Source organism: Caenorhabditis briggsae, assembly GCF_000004555.2.
Source record: "Caenorhabditis briggsae complete genome, chrII, whole genome shotgun sequence".
Lineage (NCBI taxonomy): Eukaryota > Metazoa > Nematoda > Chromadorea > Rhabditida > Rhabditidae > Caenorhabditis > Caenorhabditis briggsae.
Genome location: NC_013486.2, coordinates 7,041,061 through 7,064,691, shown reverse-complemented (window position 1 = coordinate 7,064,691; position 23,631 = coordinate 7,041,061). Strand labels below are relative to the sequence as shown.

Genomic DNA, 23,631 nt, shown 5'->3' with positions numbered 1-23,631 from the left:
TGAAGAACTGGTATTGAAAAAAATGGGGGTCTTCTCCTGTCTTGGGGACACTGATAGGATCATGGTCATGTTTTTTCTTGCTTCCGTTTTTTGTACTTTCCCCTCTTTAAACCCGTATCCGTTCTCTGTTTTGTCCTTGAGTTCAGTTCGCTAAATTTTGAGAAGCATTTCGGAAGAATCTGGATAGTTTATTTACTGGGTGTACATGCTAGAATCGTAGTTTAGAGAGGAGGAAAATTCCAATTTTTCGACTCTGCAAAAAATGCACGTGCCTTCGGTAATTCGAAATTGAAAGATTACTAGGTTGCTGTTTGGCAAATGAGACGGAATCGGACTGCCAATTGGCACGTCATAACAACAGATGAAAAATGGAACAACATTCGATTTAGGGAACTTTTGAAAATCAAAAAAGGAGTAGGATGATAAGTGGATTATTAGAAAACTAGCTGAAAATTCGAAACCAACAAAACTGATTACAAACTCTCAAATAGGACGCCCTCTAAAAAACTTGAAACTCATATCTTGTTTCCTGTGAAAGATATCAAAAAGTTGTCAACTGACAAAATGTTTAACATAACATCAAAAATATTTTGTCAGTTAATCACTGTTTGATATCTTTCAGAGGAACAGAGAAAAATTGACTTCAAGTTTAAAGTCAGGGGTGGCGTTCTATTAGAGTGTTTACGGTAATTCTGTCAAAAAATGTTGGCTATAAACCTAGCTAGAGAGTTCGAAAACTTGAAAACTTTCCTTTTTCTTAAATTGATCTCTAGCCATTTAATCATTTCAACTACACACCGTACTCTTCAATTATCATCACATAGATTCCAATCTTTTGGAACCGTTAGCTAAACAATTTCGTAAATCGAACCATGTGAAAAAACGTCATCATCTTCTATTCTTTTTCGTCTCTCGTGTCCTTTGAAAACAGTATTTTTTTCTTGTTAGACATAGAGACTAGACTGTACAATGAAACCTGTTCAGAACTTTACAGTTTGTGATATTGATATCTTGATCAGTTTATCTGTTCAGTTTGGTGAACTATGTCGATTAAGAAGATCTAATCTTCCGAGTCTTTCAAATACTCTTGATTGCAAAGTTTTAGGTCTTTTTCTTTCCAACTTTCTTCCTTTGGAAATCACGTAATTTTCAAAATCTGATAGTTTTATGAAACTTTGACCAACTATACTATACTAATGCACTTTTTTGGAATTTCCACTATATCACGAATCAGATCGAAATGTCAGTCCGGATTGAAAAGATTTCGGAAATAGGAGAAAGTATTTGTTTGAGGAAAAGCGATGTATGTACAACGGTGTGTGGGGGAGGGGCTAGATTGTAGCAGTTTCCCTTTTTAATGACATTGAAAAAGAAGAAGAAGAAAGAAGTGGAAGATTCATGGAGTCAAAGAAGAAGGTCCACGCTGGTCATGAGATGAGAATAGTAAAAAAACAGTCAATTTTGGAAGAAATGGATCAGAGAAAAAAGAACAAAATTCAGAAATTTAATGGAGAAGAAGAAGAAAAAGGGGGAAGAAGGAATAGAGGTTCAAGTCTGATTCACGTTTTCCTTCGAGATGGACATCAAACAGGTTGCGTTTCGCGACAAAAATCGGATGATGTTATCCCAGTACGTACAACATTCTTCAATCCTGGACGCTTTCCAAGTGCAAAGTGGGAATAGAAAAACGGGAACCTTTGTCGACTCTCACTGATAAAAATTATACCGTCAGTTTTCAAAAATTAATTGCGTCACACAAGGACTGGGACCAGTTTTTTGACAAATTTCAGACAGGAAGGTTCGACTGAAAAAATGTGTAATAAAGATGACGTTGCACACAACATCTCGAGACACCCATAGGAAGGGAAATGGGTCGTGTCAAGGAATTTCATTGTCGTTCAGAAGGGTAGTAGAAGGTATGTATAGGTTTCGAATTGAATTGAAAGGATCAGAAGTTCACGTCAATCGACGTTGTCGATTGAATTAATTGGTTGATGGTAATCCCATGGGAATGTCAGTTAGCAGCAAGACTGTGTAGTTTTACAAGAGAAATCATTGAAAAGAGGAAGGTTAAAAAGAATTTTTGTAGATATAGTACCGTTAAGATATACAAAAACATATGTTTCCGTTGCTTTTGACCATTTTCAGGAGCCTGGAGCTCTTTTTTTCAGGAGCCTGGAGGTTTCCGATCACTTTGAAAACTTTGGAGGATTGAAAATAGACCTAGATTGAAAAGTTTGCATTCACGAAATTCTTTAAAATATTTCAAGTTTTTCAGCTATCTGCGTTTCAGCGAATTCTGTGAATGCAAACTTTTCAATATAGGTCTGTTTTGTAACCTCCAAAATTTTCAAAGTGATGGGAAAATTGACAGCCAAGCTTGTATTTTTTCAAAAACAGCTAGCTCCCAAAAAACTTAAAGACCATGTTTTGATTATTGAGCATCCGAAAAGCTCTTTCAAAATCAATTATAAAGCTGATGCCCATCAAAAAGTTTGGTCAGAAAGCAAACAACTCTTTTTTCCAAATAACAACTTTCTTTCTTCCCATGGCCCCGTTTTTTTAGAACATTTGTCTTTCTAGAACAACGAAACTCATACACCTTGGGAATTTCTCGATAACATAGAAACAACTATCTGAAACGATCTCATGGACCATAAACTATGATTTTCTTCTTCTCCCTGTTTTACAACCATTCGAAATTTCGAAAGTTCTTTCTTCAATAAAACAATTAGTAGACGAAAAGTTGATACAAAAAAACTGGTGCAAGCAAAACTCAAAAAAAAAGAAGTAGAGTGATACCAATCAACTCGATCTTTGTTCAAACTTTTCTCTAATTTGCCAAACAGTTTTCCTTTTCTTTTTTCCGCAATTTTGGACAGCAGGAAAGAAGAAAAAAGAAAGAAGTAAAAAAAAAACAATTCACAGAAGAAGAAAAAGAAAAATATGATAAAATAACAAGAGAAGCACTTAGCAACCATTGCCTTCTGACTGATGAAATATCCGAGGAGAGGACCGGTTTGATCTACCAGTTCAGATAATCGCTTATCACATAAAAAAATATATGTATTCAGAAGAAATGAAGAAACAGGGGAAACTAAATAATTTTCAGAATTAGGGAGTGTTCTTCCACTGTTGCCAGAAACGAAAAGTTACACAAATTCAAGATCTGTCCCGCTAAGAAAATGGAGGCGGTGGAGAGAATGGACTGGTTCTTTTGTGTTTGGAATATATGTATCGAGAAAATGACATTATAAGACAAAACACGGCCCTTCCGAACGGCGCTGGAGAATCGATAAAGGAGAAAAGATGGAAGAAGGAGAAGGATCTCGGAATGAAAAATCGAAAGTTTTTGCGCAGTCTGACTGCGTTTCCGCGCGGATGCACTGTTTCGGAGGCTAGAAGAGTGTGGAATGAGTGACCAGCAGCCTTTTTGGGATGTATCAATTTGCAAATCGAAGCTACGGGCATTTTGATGACGTTGCCTTGATTTGGTTTGGCATCGATATCCTAGGGTAAATTTCGTTTCGATTTAGTAAAATGAAAACTAAAACTGAATTCTGGAATTTCCAAAATACGAAAAATAAAAAAGTAGTGGACATCCATTACAATAGAAAGGAAGTTTTCAAAATAAGAAGAAAAACAACATTCAACGATTTGTTTGTAAATAACGAAAGATGATATCTAGGCGACCAATGATTTGTCACCTGTTCATGAGCTGTTTGGGGGGGGGGGCTTTAGCCGTCGTGTTTTTATTTACAAAAATCATAGGGTTCGAACTGATGTGATATGCTGTTGTGCTTTAATGAGAAGGTGATGTTGCGAGGTTTTAGGCCTGTAGAAAAAAAAAATTTAGGTGGAAAATCAACTAAAAACGCAAGAAATTTAAATTTTTACGGCAGTTTGGAAAAAAATGTACTATAGAAATATAGAAAAAATGAAATTTTTGGAGTGAGAAAAAATTTGGATCAAATTTTTTGGTGGTAGTCCGAGAAGTCTAGCTCTGGGGTATTTTGTCAAATTTCTCATGGTTATGCCAAATGCAACATCAAGATTATCGGCTAACTGGTTCACAATCCGTTTTCGATTTCAATGCCGAAAAATGCTTTCTATTAAACAGATTTACGATTTTTATGACAGGATTACAGTTGTGATGCAACATAGTGGTCAGGAGGCGTTGGTGGTCAGCAAAAAATGAATAAGTGTTTTTATATCGTTTTTTAGACGAGTTTTGTGACCAGACAGAGAGTACCTAATTATTTTCACTGATGACTTCTTGTCAAGAACACTTGTCGTTTTCTATTTTTTTGCAAATTCGTCTCACACAATAATCCAGAATGGTCATAATTGGCGTGAATGACCTAAATATGTTTTATGATTCAGATGAAGAGGTGGTGTGTATCTGAACCAAATTAAACCGTAATTCAAAAAGCGCTAAAAAATAAAGTATTGAGAAAACAAAAAAAATGCCCTAAAGTTTAGTTGGATATCAATCAATTATGCATAATAATTCTCCGCCAGACAATGAGACAATATAGATAAATTTCAGAGAAATGTACTGTCTGCGTAAACTGAATTCCGGCGAGAATAGAAAATATACAAGGTCATCCCGTCTGCGCATTGAACCAAAGTAGTACTAGGTCAACCCTACGGATACGGACGAGCGCCATCTGTTGACCGTTGCGAAAGAAAGAGAGGATACGGCTTCTATCTTCCGATGAATGTGTCTGCGTCTCAACTCTCTCTCTCTCTCTCTCTCTCTCTCTCTCTCTCATCCTCTGTGACTGAATTGATTAACATCTTCAACGTTCCCACAGCTTCTCATGGTTTCAGTGACTCACCGTTTCAAGACAAATATGTATTCACTTTTTTAAAAAGTTCAGACGACACTGTATCATTGAAAAAGGAGAAGAAAATGATTCAACAAACAGCGAGACAGTTGATCTAACTGTGACTAGTTGAAGGTTCCAGCACCTTCTCCTTCGTTTTCTTTGCTTTCGTTGGTTGTCCATTTTCTGATCGATGATTCTGTGGAAATTTGCATTTGAATTCAGGTTTGATAGAGGAATGGGTCACACGATGAAATGGGGAAGGACAATGGGGGTTTTCTAGGATTCGTCTAGAAAAAAAAACATCGTTCAGGTTGTCATCTTGGTTAGCAATGAGAGCAGACACCAGAGGTAATTACATAATATTTGCATAAATTTTTAAAGCAAACATGAATGAGACAATCAAGAAAATGATGTTGCAGTGTTAGGGATGTTCGGAACGGCGATCGAAATTCATAAAACTCAGAATTTCCGAGAAAAAAAGTTCGGAACATTTCCAAGCTTCTTTTTGGAAGTAAAGATTTTTGGATTACAGTATGTCCCCAAAAATTTGCTGAATTACTTCCAATTTTGTTTTTTTTCGAAATCTTTTCGTCAATTTTTTTTACCAATTTTCGGTGTTTTTGTGAAGGCAAAATGGAATTTCTACTTCAAAATTTGAATGTTAACAAATTCCGCAGTTTCCGAAATTTCGAAAATTCAGAAATCGGAATGTTCCGGAATATGAACCTTTTTGAAATTGGAATATTCCGTAGTTCCAAAACTCCGAAATTCCAAAATTTTGAAAATCGAAATTTTCGAAATTTCGAAAAATTCCAAAAAGATCATTCCGGAAATCCTTGGCTGATATGCAAAAATCGGAGCCGTGGAAGAGAACATCTCGTGACAGCAGCCATGGCCGAACTACCGTAGTTAACTAGTGTGTTTTACTTTCATATTTTTTGCTTGATTTCGGACCGTTTTCAATTTTATAGCTTTATAAAAATTTTATTTTCTGACTTGTGGTTTCAACACAAAAATTGTCGAGAAGCAGCGAAAATTTTAGGTTACAGTGGTTTTCGTTACGAGGATCATTGGCCACGCCTACAAGCTTTTCTCTTCCCCAGCTCCGAGTGTTTTATTTTCTTGTACCAAAGTAATATCGGAAAAACAGATTTTCCAACTTTGCAAAATAGTAAAACAACGATTCAACTTTATTTGAAATCACATTTTCAAACCAAAAAGCTTCGTAACAGGCCACTTATTGTTCTTCTTTTTCTCATAATCCTGAATGCCAGTAACAAAAATAGTGATAATTTTCCGGATTGGTCTCTTTCTTCCTCTATTATCCCCATCAATTTCTCCAAGAAACAATTGCTCGGACAAACCTAAAACCATCACTTCGTTACTTCCCGATTTCCAATAAACTTGTTGCTGTCCATTAGTGTTAATGGATTCACCCAAATAGTTTTCCTGCTGAACAATTTTTTGAATCACATCCCGCATTTCTCGTTGTAAGTGCAATAAATCTGAAAAATTAGACTTCAAAAAAATATTACTAAAATTTAAACAAACCGGAAAATTCTGCCTCTTCCATGGTGCTCATTTCTATAAGGAACTGATTGTTCAGATTCTCTTTTTGCTCGGCGATCTCTTTTTTACTAGCCATTGGACCCGCTGAATAGTCCCTGATTTTTCGACACAACTGCTTCAAATTTTGAGACGGAAGAACTTTAAGAATATCTTTGCTTAGCGATCGAAACTGATGACCGTGCCTGAGCAACAAATGAAGAACACCTTCCTTTGGCGAATTGGCAATCATAACTGTCTGAAAATTATTGGATCAAAATATTGAATTCTGTGGTTATGGACATCTTACAGTATACGAAAACTTGTCAGGAGTGACAATTTTCATCCAAAACGGAAGTTTTGAAGTAGATGTTTGTTTACCGACTAGAAACCCATTTGGATTCCTATCATTTTGAAAAAAAACGTTGAAGTGTTTCTTTGCCAATGTAAACTGTGGGATCTGGCTGTTATAGAACGACTGTCTTTCACTCCGCATTTGATTTGAATCAAGATATCCGCAATCTTTTCGACAGTTTTGATTGAATGCATCTCTTTGTTGGCTGGATAACTTTTGTCAATTTTAATATTCAAATAGAGACGGTCTTACAAAATAAACTGCTCGTAAATAACATTCAAACTTGGAACAGCTTCTCCAGGAACAATATTAGCAATAACCAAAGTGGAACTATCTGTTGGAGGAAGTTTGGAAATAACAATTTGATTGGCAGCTGGATTGAACCAGAATCGGTCAGGGATTGTTGAATGTACATTAAAAGAGGAAGAGGAAGAAACTTCCCGGAAACCAGAGTATGGTTGTTCTACTTGGAACATTTTTGGATTGACAGAATGAGTTTTTAGTATTGAAAATGTTCAGTATTTATTAACTTTTTTAACGGTGAGGAAGTGAGATAAGAGAGGGGTTGAGATAGTGTCAGGCCTAGTGGACATAGAGAAATAAAAGTGAGAAATTGCTAATTCTGTTTTTGTGAAATTAGGAAATTTTGAATGTTCATTGATGTTTATTTTAAAGTAATCGCAAGAAGTTATCAAAAACCGAAGTTATTATTCTGGCACAAACACGGTGTTTTTTCAGGACGTAAAGTAAATTCTCTCTAACGCGAATACCGTAGTTAAGAGCGCTGAGTATCGACGCGCATGCTTTAAACTGAACTACTTGAGTCGCTACGCAGGTGTGCCTGCATTCCATCGGCCAAAAGGCGCGAATTCGAAATTATTTTTAAAAACGTTCCGGAAAAAACACCGTGCACAAAAATTCGGAGCTGTGGACGAGAAATGCCGGTGGCCGTAGCCGAAGGTCCTACAACAAAAATTACCGTACCCTAACAATATTTTTTGTTTTTTGTTTTTCGCCAAACAAATTCACGGTGTTTTTTTCGCAAATCGTCTAAATGCGCTCTAACGTAATCCTACAGCAAAAGCCTCGCTGCACGAATATTGATACAATAAAACCTTTGAAAAATTTATTTTTAAGGTGCGCAAATTGTCGCTGTGGGACTTTCGGCCTCGTCAACAGCTCCAATTTTTTAAAGATTATAATAATAATTTCGGTTTTTGGATAACTTTTTGTCATGATTTCAACCAAAAATTACAGGTTTGCTGATTTTTTTTCAATAAATGTGTTTTAATATTTCCCCATGTAATTGTGAAAAGTAGTTCATTTATACTCGAAAAGACCCGTAAATGTGAAATGTTGGACGCCGATAGTCGATGTACATGTACAAGTATTTACAAAGAAAACAAGTATGTTGAGAGATAATTGGCTCATCGAATTCTGTTCATCCGGATTTGTGGCAGCGGACTTGGACAAGGAGTATCATCCACCGGCACGTCGCTGACTAGAGTTCGAGTCCTCGGACGAGATATCTTGTGAAATATTCCTTTCCTATAATAAAAGTTTAATTGATTTCTGACAATGAAAAGGAAAATCTCACCTGCAATGCAAAACATCAGACAGTGCAGTTCTAAAACGTTTTGAAAGACACGCATAGAGAATTGGGTTGATCGCAGATGACATGAATAACAAAATGTAGGATAAGGGTTGAGTAAGCATCATCCAATCCGAATTGCAGAATGGTTCAGTTTCAAAACTCTGAAAAACAGATAATTAGTTGGTGACCCCCTTCATTATTTTCCATGAATCATTTTTTGGTTTTGTTTTCTGTCCATAAAAAGGGAAACTGAATGTTATTGCTCATGCTAAAAAACAACTCAAGATGCAAAAACAACATAAACTCACCGTATAAAGAATTCGGGCATGGTGTGGAAGAGTTAGAACTGCAAATGCGACAACAACAGCTACAAGCAATCGAACCACTTTTCTCCTTCCTTCTGTGTCTTTTGGCTTTTTCGATTCTTTTTTTGATTCCTTCTTTTTTATTGGAACTTTGAGAAGACTCTCCTGATTGAACATTACGACCTTCCCATTCTTCATTTGCCAACTTGCTCCTGGAGTTGCACTAGTTGTACCGTTTCCGTTTTCGAGATCTCCTTTAGAATCTGGAACTGAATTTCTTTTTTAATAATCTGAGATTAGAAATCTACCATGACTTTGTCTGCTACTCTGTCGAGTACTATCCGATGTCCATAGCAGGTGGCTAATTCTGGAGTAGATGATTGTTAAGCATATCAGTGGAATCAAGTACCAAATAACAAATGAGAAGATATTCCATAGAGGGATTCTTTAAAATGAAAAATTTAAAGATGTAAAAGTGCTGATTTCTTACGCTATTCTGAAACATGCGACTTGATCTTCCATTTCATAGTATTTGGCATTTATAAAATATGGGACGTTAACACCGACACTTATAACCCACACGGCTACACATGCGCGTTTACGGTTTTCTGGAGTCAACCACTTCAATCCTGACAAAGGATGTAGTACTGCAATGTACTTCTCCGCTGATACAAGCACCAAAATACCGGCACTGGTACATGGCATTACGTTAGTTATACCAAGATACGCACGACACAGAAAGGCTCCAAGAGGCCAATTTCCGTGGTCGAGTCCAATGAGATGGACCATATTTTGTAGAATACAGAACACGGCAACAAGTATATCAGCTGCTGCCAGATTGCTCAAGAAGTAATGTGTTGGTGTTTTCATCATTGGATGAGTTGTGAGAACTGCTAAGGTTAGCAGATTTCCTGAAAGTTATGATTCTTTAAGGAGTTTGTGGCCATGGAATTTTCAGGTACAGTCACAGGGTAACGGCTGCGCATGGTATATGCCTAGGCGCGCATATAGGATGCTATGTGCACCAATAATAATTCCGTGGGTAGCGCGTGCGCGCTATATGCGTCGTCGCTGGGCACGACTGGTCACCCATATAGCATCCATATAGCATGCACGCTTTTCCCATGAAAACGACAACCCACCAACGACACTCCGCTATTACGCTAGTGCGCGTTGTTTAGCAAAATTTTTCACCGCCGATCTTGATCAATTTTTCGATCATATTGATCATATTTCCTGCTTTCAACACAGGGTAACGGCTGCGCATGGTATATGCGTTGGCGCGGCGCCTCATATGGACGACATAGGTACACCGTTTGCGCGCATATAGTACGCTATATGCGCGCACGCGCCATCGAGATCGGGCATGACGCGTCCATATTTCATCTACAATTTCAGGTCGTATTGGCGATGGATATCTCTTATATGGATTAATTCATCTAACTATAGTTGTAATAAGATGTGATTTTGTTCAGATCTTCCAATATCGTTCATTTTCCCTTTCAGATTTCACAGAGTGACCATTTTTCCAGTTTTCACAGAATTTTCTCACAGCAAGAAAAATTATGGCAGGAAGTTAAAACTATCTGGAAGAAATAACATAATAAATTTTCCCTTCAAAACTGCGATATAGAAAACTTGAAAAAAAATTCAACAAAGTCTTGAAATTGGCATTAATTCGCATAATTTTGTTTTCGAAATAATTGTGTGTTTCTCGGATTTTTTCCTACTTTTACTTCGTAATAATCGGAAAACTTACCAACCAACCTGTATTTCACCTGGAAAATATATTATTCCGCTTATTCCGAAGTAAAACAGAAAAGTCCTAATTTCAAGAAAAACCGGATCTTGTAAAAAATTTTACCTATTTCTTTTCTAAAAATAAGTTTTATTTTCGTTAGCCATAATTTTTACATGTGGAAACAGTGAGAAGTTCTTTGAAAGCAGGAAATATGATCAATGTGATCGAAAAATTGATCAAGATCGGCGGGGAAAATTTTTGCTAAACAACGCGCACTATATGCGCGCCTAGACATATACCATGCGCAGCCGTTACCCTGTGAAAGAACTTCTCACTGTTTTCACATGTAAAAATTATGGCTAACGAAAATAAAACTTATTTTTAGTAAAGAAATAGGTAAAATTTTTGACAAAATCCGGTTTTTCTTGAAATTAGGACTTTTCTGTTTTACTTCGGAATAAACGGAATAATATACTTTTCAGGTGAATACAGGTTGGTTGGTAAGTTTTCCGATTATTACGAAGTAAAAGTAGGAAAAAATCCAAAATTATTTCGAAAACAAAATTATGCCGATGAATGCCAATTTCAAGACTTTGTTGAATTGTTTTTTTCAAGTTTTCTATATCGCAGTTTTGAAAGAAAAATTTATTATGTTATATCATCCAGATATTTTTAACTTCCTGCCATAATTTTTCTTACTGTGAGAAAATTCTGTGAAAACTGGAAAAATGGTCACTCTGTGAAATCTGAATGGAAAATGAACGGTATTGGAAGATCTGAACAAAATCACATCATATTACAACTATAGTTAGATGAATTAATCCATATAAGATATATCCATCGCCAATACGACCTGAAATTGTAGATGAAATATGGACGCGTCATGCCCGATCTCGATGGCGCGTGAGCGCATATAGCGTACTATATGTGCGCAAACGGTGAACCTATGTCGTCCATATGAGGCGCCGCGCCAACGCATATACCATGCGCAGTCGTTACCCTGTGGTAGTATTTTTTGGTAAAACTAGAATCTACTATGCCAAGTCACAGTTTTTGTTTCCGATAAGATGGTGCAAAGAACAGTAGCTCCAGGGTAAAACTCACCAACAAGACAAACGACGAACACGATACAATAGATAACCATCAACGGATATCTGACTGATGGTTGATCCAACAGCGAGACACCGCAAGAATCCGACACATTGCTCAGGAATAAAAGTGTCTCATTCATCTGAAAAATCAAAAAATTATTAAAAAAAGAAGAAGCACGTGGTGGTTATGTGTAGTCAGGAAGTGATAAGAAATCATGGAAACTGTGTAATGAATTTGGACATTGAATATTGGACATTAGGAGAATGAATTTAACACTTCGAAAGTCAAATTTCCTAGAAGAGAACGAATAGTATAATCAGCCATTTTCAGAAGGGAACTGGGATTCTCAATGGGATTCATTTGGGATTCCAAAGGATTTCAAGAAATAGAGAGATGCAAAGAATTAGAAGAACATGGAAATGAGCGATCAGTGAATAGAGGTGTTCGTCATTCAGCAGAGCATACTCGAGGATTGTCTTCATTAATGTTGGCTTGAAGTGCGATGGCTAGAAGTTTTAGTGTTATTATACTGTAACAAAAAATTCGAGTTCTGGAAGACAAAAGCTGTTGGCCATTGCGGCAAATCCATCCCATAACGACAACTACAGTAATCTAAAAATATGTTCAGTTTCAGGATTTATTTTCTGGTTTTTTTTTACAAGTTTTGTCGGTTTTTCTTTCATTCTCCTTCAGAAAAGTCGCAAGATTCAATTTTTGATAGCGAGAAATTTACTGAAAGAACTTTTAGGTTACGGTAGTTACCTCGGTCAAAGCCACTGGCACTTCTCTTCCACAGCTCCGATTTTTTAACAGCATAATTACTGCATTTTTCAAAAAGATTACTGTAGATACTTCAAAAAAATGAACACTTAAATAGAAGAAGTTTATACAGACCTTCCAATAATTTGTATTTTTAAAAAAACCTACATACTTAATAGTGATGCTTGTTTTCATACTTTTTATCCGGGATTTTGGAAGTCTCATCTACAGTAATCCAGATACATTTTTCATTGTTTAGAGTGAATCGAAAGTTTCCCCTTTGAATTTACTAGATCAACTTTGAAAATTGGTCTCTCTTTAATTGATAATTTCCGCATTTGATGACACTCGCGGAGCTATAATTAGCCGAAAACAAGGAAAAAGACAATAACAAAAATAACATATTTTAGGACTTTGTGACCTGAATTTTAAGCGAGCAAAAAAAGTATATAGTTTGAAACCTTGACTTTATAAAATATCAAAAATTTCCCTGAAATGACAAGTCATCTGATTCACAAGGGAAAAGTAGTAGTTAGTTATTACAAACATCTCAACTTCCTTTTTTTCATGTTTTCTGCTTCCACGTGTCTCATTTTCTGACGCCTACTCTTGTTTCATTCAAGATCAGAAAAGTATGACAAGGAGAGAGTGGGAAATGAGATCTCCACCAGAACAAATAGGCTTTTTATAGAGAGCCTAGCCGCTTTATTATATACTGATTTTTTTTTCTGGAATTTCCCACAATTGTTTTTGGTAAGGCGAAAGCTGAATACAAACTACATTAATTTCATACTGATCAGATTAGGAAATCAATCGAAAAAATAGGGAAGAAGGGGAGAATAGATGGCAAATTTTATTTGATTACGAATCGTGTCGTCGTTTTTGAAATTCGAAGAGAGCCAATTGGCTACTGGATGCTACTGAGAGTGGCGGCAAAATGGTGGAATGCTGATAAATTTTGAGTGAAAAATTAGTGATAAGCTTTGTTGGATGATCGACGGGAGAAGTCACCGTCATGAGTTCAATTCTACCTGAGTCAGCCGATTTCCGATTTTTTTTTGGGAAAAAGTCATGAGATTCTGAAGATAATTAGGAACAATCAGATGTGGTTTATTAGCAAGAGAATTCGGGAAAAATTCAGCGGGACGAAAAAGAACAAACAAATAGAAAATCGAAATAGTGCCAATTTACATCTGTATTCTTTGCCGCAAAAAAACAATTTTACAGAAATAGCGCATCTGCGGTTTCATGTATTTTACGGATGAGCTTCAGAAAACTCTAGGGCAAGCTTTAAGTATTCGAATTCGCTCTCCTAAGTTTCAGAAATTGATAAGCTTGAATTCGAAAAACCTTCGTTTTTGATCAACTTCAATATTTGACGAAATTCGAATTTTAGGTTTCTACGATGTCATCAGATGATGTTTGCAAGCTTGCTTGCATCCCATTAATGAATTTTTAAACTTTTTATTGTCAAAAATTTTGCAAATTGAAAGTAGTTGACCTCTTGTAATATAAACTTATCAATCTTCCGATTTGATAAGAGTAAAGAAGGGCTTATTGACAGTTTACAGAAGCAATTCGCAAGGATTAAATATTGATTTGGGTCAGTTTAATGACAAAGAATTTTTTATTGACGTTCAGCGAACATTAGAAAAATATTAGGAAAATGTTTTACAACGAATCAGTTTTATAAAGTTACAGGTCAGAATCAGTTATGCAAACAACTATGGTTCTTAAAATACATACCGTAAAACCTGTATTAAAAGAACCCCTTTTATAGAAGGGTCCCTCTAATAGAAGGGCCCCCTTCAAAATGTGTTGTTTGAAATTAAGAATTTTCGTACGTTTTCAGTGAAAAGTATTCGAAAAAACCAACATGTTCTTGGAAATTTGCTGAAACACTATTTTTCACTCAAAAAACTTGCTCGATTGATTTTCATGAATTTTGAACGAGAACTCACCAAATTTGTCTATGAACAGTTTTGGAAAAATGGGCTGTAAAAATGAAATGACCTCTCTAATAGAAGGGCCCCTGTAATAGAAGGACCCTTCAGAGGTACCTGGAACAATAGATGGGCCGGCCCTTCTAATACAGTTTTAACGGTATGATTAGTTTTTTTTTTTCAAATTACAACTGATTAGTTTTTTTTTCAAATTACAGATCAGAATCAGTTATTCAATTGACTGATAGCGATGCTCATAAACAATATCACATTGATTCAGAAAGTTTTTTTTCTATATCATACTGTTGAAAAGGTCTCAAATTTAGCAGGTATTCAATTCCAAAAAGTCTGTGTGATATCTGCTTACTTTTGTCCTGTTTTCAAGTTAGAAAAAACTGAAAACTCGTAAGCATGTTGAGCAGGAAATCGTGAACAAACTAATGTGCTTTTCTTATTTTTCAATAATAATAATAATAGGATCATAACACAAAATCATCATTTCCTAATTTGAAAATTCCATATAAAATGTTACTTGTAATCTTTAACTGTTTGACTAATATGAGCACAAAAGTAAATGCAAACAATATCAAAATTATCTGAACACAAATGCACTTTCATAAAGAGTATGCACTTTCATACAGAGTAATCAAAAATGAATCAACCATTCATCAGAAAATTCCACTCAAAAACCAAATTTCAAACCATTGGAGAATACTAAAAGGCACCCTAGAATGGGTTCTTTTGAAGGTTCGAAACTGAATTACTTCAAGTTCTTTTAAGTTCTGGGAGGTAACATCACAGATCGCAAAACTCAGACAGGGACGTCCATTTATTGTTTGCGAAGGAGTGTCATCAGAAGGAAAAGCTATAAACTTTTACATTTCTCGGAACGAACTATTTTGAGCTCTAAAAAATGACGATTCCATATTTGGGTTTTCCTTTTATTCAAACAATCTCAAGATCGTGTTTTTTCTTTGCCTTTTTTCATTAGAAATTCTATTCGAAGAAAAAAAAAGAAACAATGGAATGTTTTCATTCGGTGTAAAAAAAGCGAAAAGTCCATGGATTTGCTTCCTTTTTTCCAAGAAGAGTCTGTTTCAAGGATGCAAAAAGGGTTGGAAGAAATCTAAAAGGTTCCACAAAAGCGAAAAATTGGAATCAAGGCTAAAACCGGCGCCAAAAAGGATTAGGTTCTCGTCGTCAGCTGACTGAAGCGTTTTCAAGCATACTACTCTTGAAAAAAAATGCTGAATTCAGAATCTGGGATTCTCATCTGAATACATTTGACCTTTTCGTTGATGAAACTACGAACAATAGCTGGAAGAATAGGGAGTAGACTTTTGCAGAAAGAAGAGGAAGAAGTTTTAATTTAATTGAGTTTCCTTTGGTGGAAAAGTTGTGCATTCAATGTGGATGTGGAGAGGAAAATTAAATGAAACCTGGAGGTCTGACAAAAAAAATAAGAAAAAAAAATCAGCTGCTGATTTGGAAAACTTTTTCCAGTTTCGGCCTTTAATTTTGAAAAAAACTTGATGCAATAAAATTGGAAACAACTAGAACGTTTTGAGAATTCAACTACAGTAATTCCCAAACCCAGCTAGCGTAAAACCTGTATTAGAAGAGCCGGCTCTTCTATTGTTCAAAGGTACTTTTGGGGGGCCCTTCAAATAGAGGGGACCTTCTATTCAGGCCCTGGCACGAGTGGTAAAGACCTACTGATATTTACGGGGACCTACTGGTATTGTGCGGTAAACATAGTGCGAGCGGAGCGAGAAAAAAAAGCTTTCGTGGAAATATTTTAGGTATGTGATTTGGACCTAGTGATATTATTGGAATTTTACCTACTGATATTTAGGTCGTGAAATTTTCAGTGCCGGGGGCCTTCTATTTGTCCGCATATTTCTTCCAAAGTTTTCAATCGAAATGTGATGTGAATTCTCCTGAAAAATTTCCGGAAATTTTTTGACTGAAATTGTACGGAACATTTTGATTTCAAACAACACATTTTGAAGGAGCCCTCCTATTTTTCCAAGCCTCTCTCGGAGGCATACATGTGGATGGCCGGCCCGCTTGCCTCAAAACCCTCGGCCCGGCCCGACCCGCCTAGGACAAATTTTCGAAAATGTTACTTTTCAAATGTGCCAATATATTTTTAATAGCACAAATATTAATCCAAATGCAAACAACCATTCGAAAAAGTCAATTTAATTGAATTTTTAGCAAAAAAAATCAAACTTCATTAAGCCAAGGATGAAATGTTTTTCTAAAAACGACCTCAAAACAGTTTTTTTCGACAGAATCGTCCTCTAGATTTTTTATTATTAAGGAGAAAAGCCATCTTAAAAAATGATGATTTGTTCTAAAATTTCAACATTTTCAACATTTTCAATGTGTAATTTTTTCCGGCCCGGCCCGGCCCGCTTTCAGAAAAATCTCAGCCCGGCCATGGCCCAGCCCGGCCCGGCCGGTCCGCGGGCCGGCCATCCACAAGTATGCTCGAAGGGCCCTTCTATTAGAGGGATCCTACTAATACAGGTTTCACGGTATTCTCACAAGTTAGTCATAGAAGGAAAAAGTTGTGCGTTTAGTTGTAAAATGAAAAGTCAAATGGATGAATTTTTCTCAAACCTTCCCCCCAGCACCGCCCGGAATCGAGCTCCACACACGGCCTATATCTGATTTCAGAATGAAGGCAGAAGAGGAGGTTGCAGCATAATTTGGTGTCGGATTTCATAATGTTTGACTCGAACGACAAAAAACGGAGAAAGCCTTTTCCTTCTCTAACAGGCAAATTGGAATGTTTTATTGCTGGTGAAGGATGGCTGGAGCAGAATAAAAAAAGGATAGGGAAAACGACAAAAAAAAGAGAGAGGAGGAGCACAATCAACCTTGTGCTTTTGTTTCTGGTGCAAGATGATTGACTGAGCATCGAGTTCATAAGAGGACTCATTTCCGGTACTGAATATTATTTTGATGGTTGTGGTTGATGGGACGCGGGAAAAATAGAAAAGAAGAAGAGGGTGGAGGGAAATGGAACAAGAATGGAAAAATAGAAAAAAGAGCATAATAATATACAAAATGATACAAATAAGATATATTATTTAATTCTTCTTCTGAAACCGCTTCAGAATCTTTTTCACGTTTTGAACGTAGAACTGTTTAGTGTGCGGATGCACTGGGATGTCGAATATTACTGGCTCGTTCTGAAAAAAAAATTGATGGATTATCTATGGGGAGAAAAGAGCTTATTAAAAGACTCTGGAGAAAACGAGCAGAAAACAACCAAAAGTATAAACAACCGGAGTAATGTTTTTATTGATTGCAGGGGTAATAATTATTATTCTGGTACAAAACAACGGAGCTGTGGAAGAGAACGCTGGTGGCCGTGGCCGAAGGTCCCATAACAAAAATTACAAAAAAAGTTTTAATTTTGGATGTTTTCTTGTTTTTCACTACCTTTATTTTCCCACCAAACAGGTCCGAAAATAAATTTTTTTTGATATTACGGTAGTTTCCGTTTTGGACCTTAGGCCACGGCCTTCTCTTTCACACATCCACTTTTTTGTATCAGAAGAATATTGGCTCCACGTCACTTCGAAACTGCGACAATTCGAAAAAAGTCATTTTGAAACCGTGGTAATACATGCGAATGGATGAGTTTCAGACTACATAAACCATTTTAGGATTTCGAATGTGATTTTTCTGATAGAACACATTTTGAAATCCGAAAAAATCCAAAATGTAATATTTAAAAAAACAATTTTTTGAATTTTTCGAGTTTCAAAATGTACCTATTCTATCAGAAAACACATATTTGAAAACCCTAACACTATTTTTCGTAGTCTGAAATTTATCTATTTGACTGTATCACCACGGTTTCGAAATGACCGTTTCGAAATGACTGGATTTGAAGTGTCGCAGTTTCGAAGTGACGCGGAGCCATAATATTAATTTTAAATGGTTTTCAATCGATTTTCAAGTTCACAGCTCACCTTCACATCCAAATTTTCATTACACTGACAACAATTGATAAACTTTGTGTATCCATCAGTCGTGCATCCGTATCCTTCATGAATGTGTCCGAACACGTGGTACTTTGGTCGGACTCTCTTGAAAACCGTGTTCAGTAATTCGACACATCCCATTCTCTGCCCATTGTTCATCATGTCCCCATGACCTAAAATGTGCTACTTCGAACCCTTCCAAAAGTTCATTCCTACCAAGTGGTGGAGTATGTGTTAGAAGTACGTCAACTCCAGTTGGGATCATATTCCATTTGTCGAGAAGCGACTGACCACGAGATAGGTTGAATGCCCAGTTGTCTACTTTTGGTTGCCTAAATCATTCAGAATTCCAAAAAAATATCAAAAGTTATCTCTAACCATGGTGTTCCATAGATTGTAATTCCAAACAATTCGATTACGTTATCTTCCAAATAAATTGCATTCGAGAGTAGCTCCTAAACATCAAGACTACTGTAACAAGTGTGTTATGCTCTCTCTTACTTTTGCTGAAATTCCACCCTTCGAATCGGAGTGAATTGCTGATAACATTGCTTGTTTCAGTGCCATCTCTTTGGGTTCTGACTCTTTGTCTGCAAATTGTGATTGTTGATCGTTGTGATCTTCCAGAATTTGCTCACTCAATTTAAGGAATGTGTCGTCAAATGTGCATTCGTGATTGCCTCCTATCACCACTTTGTAAGCGTATTTCAGTTTTCCAAGCAATTTATTGAAACTGTGAACTTCGTTGGGGAGACCACAAGAAGTGAAATCTCCAGCTACAAGAAGGACGTCACCGGGTGGAAGTTTGGATAAATCCATTTGTTCTCCATGTGTACATCCAATACATACAAATCGGACATGATCTGGCTTGACAGGAGTATCCAATCTCATCTGACGTACTGGTTTAACTGGTCTCTTCTCTTTGAGCATCTCCCATGCTAGCGTTGGATCCTCGGTATATTGATGAAGAGGAACCTGAAAATTAATGCACTTTCGTTTTGAAAGCTTGAAAATAGATGGTGCGAGTTATCGGGTCATTAATCTCCCATTCAGGTTGTTTTCGAGTTTTTGATGGGAATTTGGCACGTGTCCTGTGTCGTCTGGTTGTGATGGATTCGCACTTACAGTCTTTCCACCACCTATTGGCGACACCGAATCTTTTCTATTCGGATATATTCCACTAATGGATCCACCGTTTAAGGAAGTTCTTCTCTGTCGATTACGCCAATCATCTCGTATGGCTTGGTCTTGGAATATCGAAGTGGTTCCGAGCAAATTTCGAGACTTGGAAAACATTTAGAAACTAGAAAAAGAAGAAAAAGTGGAAGTAACAAGATGATGGTGAGAATCAATTAGAGGTGGAGAAAGATCGAAGAAGAGTTGCTGAATGAGAATCCGAATGGGAGATTTATGGGTGTGCGAGTGTTTCAAAAACACACTGCACTCGAAATGATTTTCGACCGATGGGCGGAAGAAGAAGAAACGAGTAGATGATGCTGTTAAATGAAGTCATGAGTTGACAAGTGCCGGATAGGTTATGTTGCAAAAAGAGCCGCAACAAGACAATAGGAAGGGTCACTGGTCACTTTTTGTGTCTTGGTTCAAAAATCCAGAGTAAAATGTCCAGAGTAAAAGTAACTTGAAAATATCCGGACGAAAACTCGAAAAGTAGAGAAAAGTGACAACTTTCGAGTGGGGAAAAGGTTAGAAAATGTTCGGGAAGTTGGTTCTGAGAGATCATCTGATGAATAACGAATCAAAGACGGCCATCATCGGGTGGATCTCTTATCATCTCTTCTTCTTTTTTTTTCGTTCGATTCATGAAAAGAAAAAAACGTTGAGACTCTTTTCAGGACCAACAGTTGGTGGGGTTGATGAAGAGATGGATTGTTTCTTCTTCGACGATTGGTAGTGGCGGAAACTCTTCGGTGTGAGAGAACACATTTATCAATTTATATCTTCTTCTTCTTTTTTCGTTTCCGATAAAAACATTCGATTCGGATAAAGATCATATGGTATTTTTGTCAAATGTTTACTGATCAGGAACCTACCGGAGTGGAGAGTTTCCTTCTGGATTTTTTGTCGACTGGAAGAGTAGAAGCGATGGAAGATCGACGACTGGGCGACACGTTGCCAAGTTCAAAACTGTCCACAATTATGGATCCCGAGCTCCGTCCTGAAATAAAGAATCTTTAAAAATAAGGGTCCGATAATGATTCCTACTTCTGTCTCTGTTAAATCCAATGAGTTCCTGATCCTCCATCATCGGTTGGAGGTACGAAGCAGTGCGGCTTCGCGATGGGAACATCATTTTCTGAAAAAAGATGAATAGAATTGACACTGCTCGTTTTAAATGGCAATCCAAGAATGAAAAACGATCAAATGTCTGTATTTTTAATATGAAGTTGGTTCTATAAAAGTTAATCGATTTTAATTCCCAGTAAAACAATGAAAACTAATTTACTAGGAACTTTTACAAGATTCTGAAAAGTTCAAGACAGTTACCCCTTCTTAAATTTTAAATTGATAAGACAAGAGTATTACAAACAGTCGGAGCTGTGAAACCCACAACGACAACTACAGTAACCTAAAAATACTTATTTTTTCTAGGATTTTTTGCTCGATTTTCGTGCGTTTTCAGTCCATTTTTTCTGGAGGAAAATATCAGAAAAACCAACAAAAAGTAGTTGAAAATGAGAAAATGAAAATATTTTGAGGTTACTGTAGTTGTAGCTTTGGGACCTTCGACCACAGCTCCGACTTTTCGTACCAGAATAATAGTGGAACTGAATTTTTTCAACACAATCTACCGTACACCTGCTAGTAAGAAACATAGGAATCTTTGAACTAAATAAAAATAGCTTTGAAATAGGCTGAAAGAAGCTTTATGAAACTCTAAATGAAAGTGGAGGGAGTTGTTCTTCCAATGATAAAAAGTGACCAAAGCACGGGATAGGTCCTCAAAGGTACCCGCCGATGTATCTTCATATCCTTTTCCTTCTTCTTCCTGCTATTTTCCTCTTCTTCCGTTTTGATCAAAGTTCTGACCTTCTTCCATTTCTCACTATTCCCTTTGGATACCTACCTCATCTTGTGGCACTGGCGCGGAGCTTCTAAAAACACAAAGATTAAAACATAACACAAACAATGAGCTAAAAACACGACACGAACCTCCGATTGAGTGACACTTTGAGCAATGCAGGACTCAGCATTCCTGCAAAAATGATTCTGATTTTTTGGGACTCTCTGAAGGTTGAGAGGATGGAGGGAAGCTTTTTTGAAGAGTTCTCGAGAGTGACAAAATGAAGTGTTGGATGACAATGAAACAAGAAACGGGATCTGAATGGGTGCAAAGATTGAATTGGAAGAGAATTGGTGGAATGTTCGGAAAGAAGAGAAACTGAGAAACGGAGGATCATGGAATTAGGTACTTGAAAGAAATCATTTCAGGTTGAGTGCAAAACCTTTGGAGCGAATGAGCTGTTTAATGGGAACAAAACACACTATTCGACTAATTAAAAGAGCAATGGGTTCGCATTAAGTTTAAAGTTGAGAAATGTAATACTGTAGTTCTGTATTTATTTTACTCGGTGCTGGCCATAAATTTATACAAAAACCTGATTTTCCGTTGGTTTCGACCATTTTCAACAGCTTGTAGCTCGACTGTCTAGTCTAGTGATCCCTTTGAAAATATTGGAAATCATAAAACAGACTTAGTTTGAAAACTTTGCATTTATAGAATTTTTCGAAAATTTCTGGTTTTTCAGCTATTCACCGATTTCTGAGGGACGCCCCTTTTTTCCTGTTTTTGTACTGAAAACGATAAAAAAGCAGGTGTCGATCAGAAATCGGTACTGTAAAACTAAAAGACTGTAAAGCTAAAAGATTCTCGGTAAACGGACGAAAATCGAGAAAAAAACATGTGAAAGTAGAAAAAATACGGTGGTTCGATAGTGGCCGCGGACACCAAACGTTCTCCTCCAAAGCTTGTCAGATGTTCGTATACCATGATAAAACGGTGATAGCTATGAACACTGATCAACACCCACAACTTAAAAAGCAGTAAATACATTTCAAAACACTGAGAAGATCCTATAATCCAGCTCTCCGCTCTCCGGGTCGGCTCAGAGTGATCTGGTTTTTGACAAACAACATGAAGTAATCAATCAGATGATTTATTTCGATTGCATTTCTGCTCTCGATTTTTCTTTTTGAATTGTTCTTTGGAAGTTTGAAAAAATATGTTAGATTTAAGAAATATTGAAAAAATTCTACAAAATTTGGAATCAAATACGGTAAAGCAGAAAAAGTGAACCATGGTTCTAGACACCGGGAATTCTGGATCTAGACAAACATACTCACTTGAAATCCGAATCTTCAATTAAATTTGTTTCAATTATTCAGAGAAACAGACACTGATCATTACAAACACGGTAATTTCTATTTTTGAATCTGTCAAGAGTTTTAAAAACTTCCTTACCGTATTTCCTCTAATAGACGCCTGCCCAAACCATCAACTTTGAGCTGAATTATTTCGATTCTTGTGAAAGGTACCAAAAATTTGTGAACTGATAAAATATTGATGGTATTATGATAAAAAATTTATCAGTTGACTTATTTTTGACATCTTTTACAGGAATCGAGAAAAATTGGCACAACGTTAAAAGGGAGGGGACCCTTCTATTACAGGTTTTACAATATGTTCAGAGAAACATGACTGATCATTAAGAACATGATATTTCCTAATTTTTGAGTCTATTAAAAGTTCAAAGAGCTTCATATTCTTCTATTTAATGACAGATTCCGAAACTCTTTTCTTACAACTGCAAATTTTTAAGATAAAATAAAAATGGAAGCTCCTCATACTTGAAAAACACGAACCAACAAAACTGGACGGAAAAAAGTAAAGTGACTGGTTGTTGGAACGGATGAGTGAGGGAGGCACCATCAGGTGTTGATTTACTCGCCACCAGTACCAAACGACTCCTCCGTCTTGTTCATCCTCCCTCACCTCCGGCAGGAAAATCTGTCTCGCCACAAAGACTTGTCATAACTCATCAATAAACGTTTTTGACACCCCACAACGGGTCACAATAAGCGATCAAAGTTGAGAGAGCTGTGGAAAAGAAGACTGAAAGGTTTGAAGACAGTGGGAATGATGATGAGTGGTGCTCAAAAAAACGAAGAGCAGGGGAGAATCGGGTACGACGGCGGCGACTGGGGTCGTGTAGCCGAGTGATGGATTAGGATGGGGATGGGGCGGGAGGAGGATCAATTGAAAAAGGTGTCGACAATCACAAGATGAGTATTTTCCCAATATTCTGGAAGAGGGAAAATATGAACAAAGACTCGTGCTAGTCCTGAGAGACTCAAAATTATTGGATGTTTTGTTTCTGAAACACACCTCTTAGTGGTTATTGGTTCGCTAGTAGATCAGTGGCAGTCTGGATATCCCAATTCT

The 23,631-nt window shown here is 36.7% G+C and overlaps 3 protein-coding genes across 3 annotated transcripts; all 3 read right to left on the bottom strand.

The window, feature by feature from the left end:
- Positions 1-6,032: 6,032 nt before the first annotated feature.
- Positions 6,033-7,208, bottom strand: CBG03198 (the record flags this gene model as incomplete). The annotated part of the gene is made up of 4 exons (XM_002631316.2): positions 6,033-6,337; positions 6,384-6,636; positions 6,688-6,937; positions 6,985-7,208. 4 exons carry the CDS (start codon positions 7,206-7,208, stop codon positions 6,033-6,035), a joined length of 1,032 nt encoding a protein of 343 aa, XP_002631362.2.
- Positions 7,209-8,159: 951 nt separating this feature from the next.
- On the bottom strand, positions 8,160-11,603 carry Cbr-npr-20 (the record flags this gene model as incomplete). The annotated part of the gene is made up of 6 exons (XM_002631317.1): positions 8,160-8,280; positions 8,330-8,487; positions 8,635-8,894; positions 8,940-9,076; positions 9,122-9,542; positions 11,477-11,603. 6 exons carry the CDS (start codon positions 11,601-11,603, stop codon positions 8,160-8,162), a joined length of 1,224 nt encoding a protein of 407 aa, XP_002631363.1.
- A 5,664-nt stretch (positions 11,604-17,267) lies between these two features.
- Positions 17,268-20,481, bottom strand: CBG03200 (the record flags this gene model as incomplete). Its single annotated transcript, XM_045242235.1, has 7 exons — positions 17,268-17,369; positions 18,159-18,343; positions 18,387-18,502; positions 18,549-18,625; positions 18,672-19,145; positions 20,222-20,346; positions 20,394-20,481. The coding sequence occupies 7 exons, from the start codon at positions 20,479-20,481 to the stop codon at positions 17,268-17,270; spliced, it is 1,167 nt and encodes a 388-aa protein (XP_045092096.1).
- Positions 20,482-23,631: the final 3,150 nt, after the last annotated feature.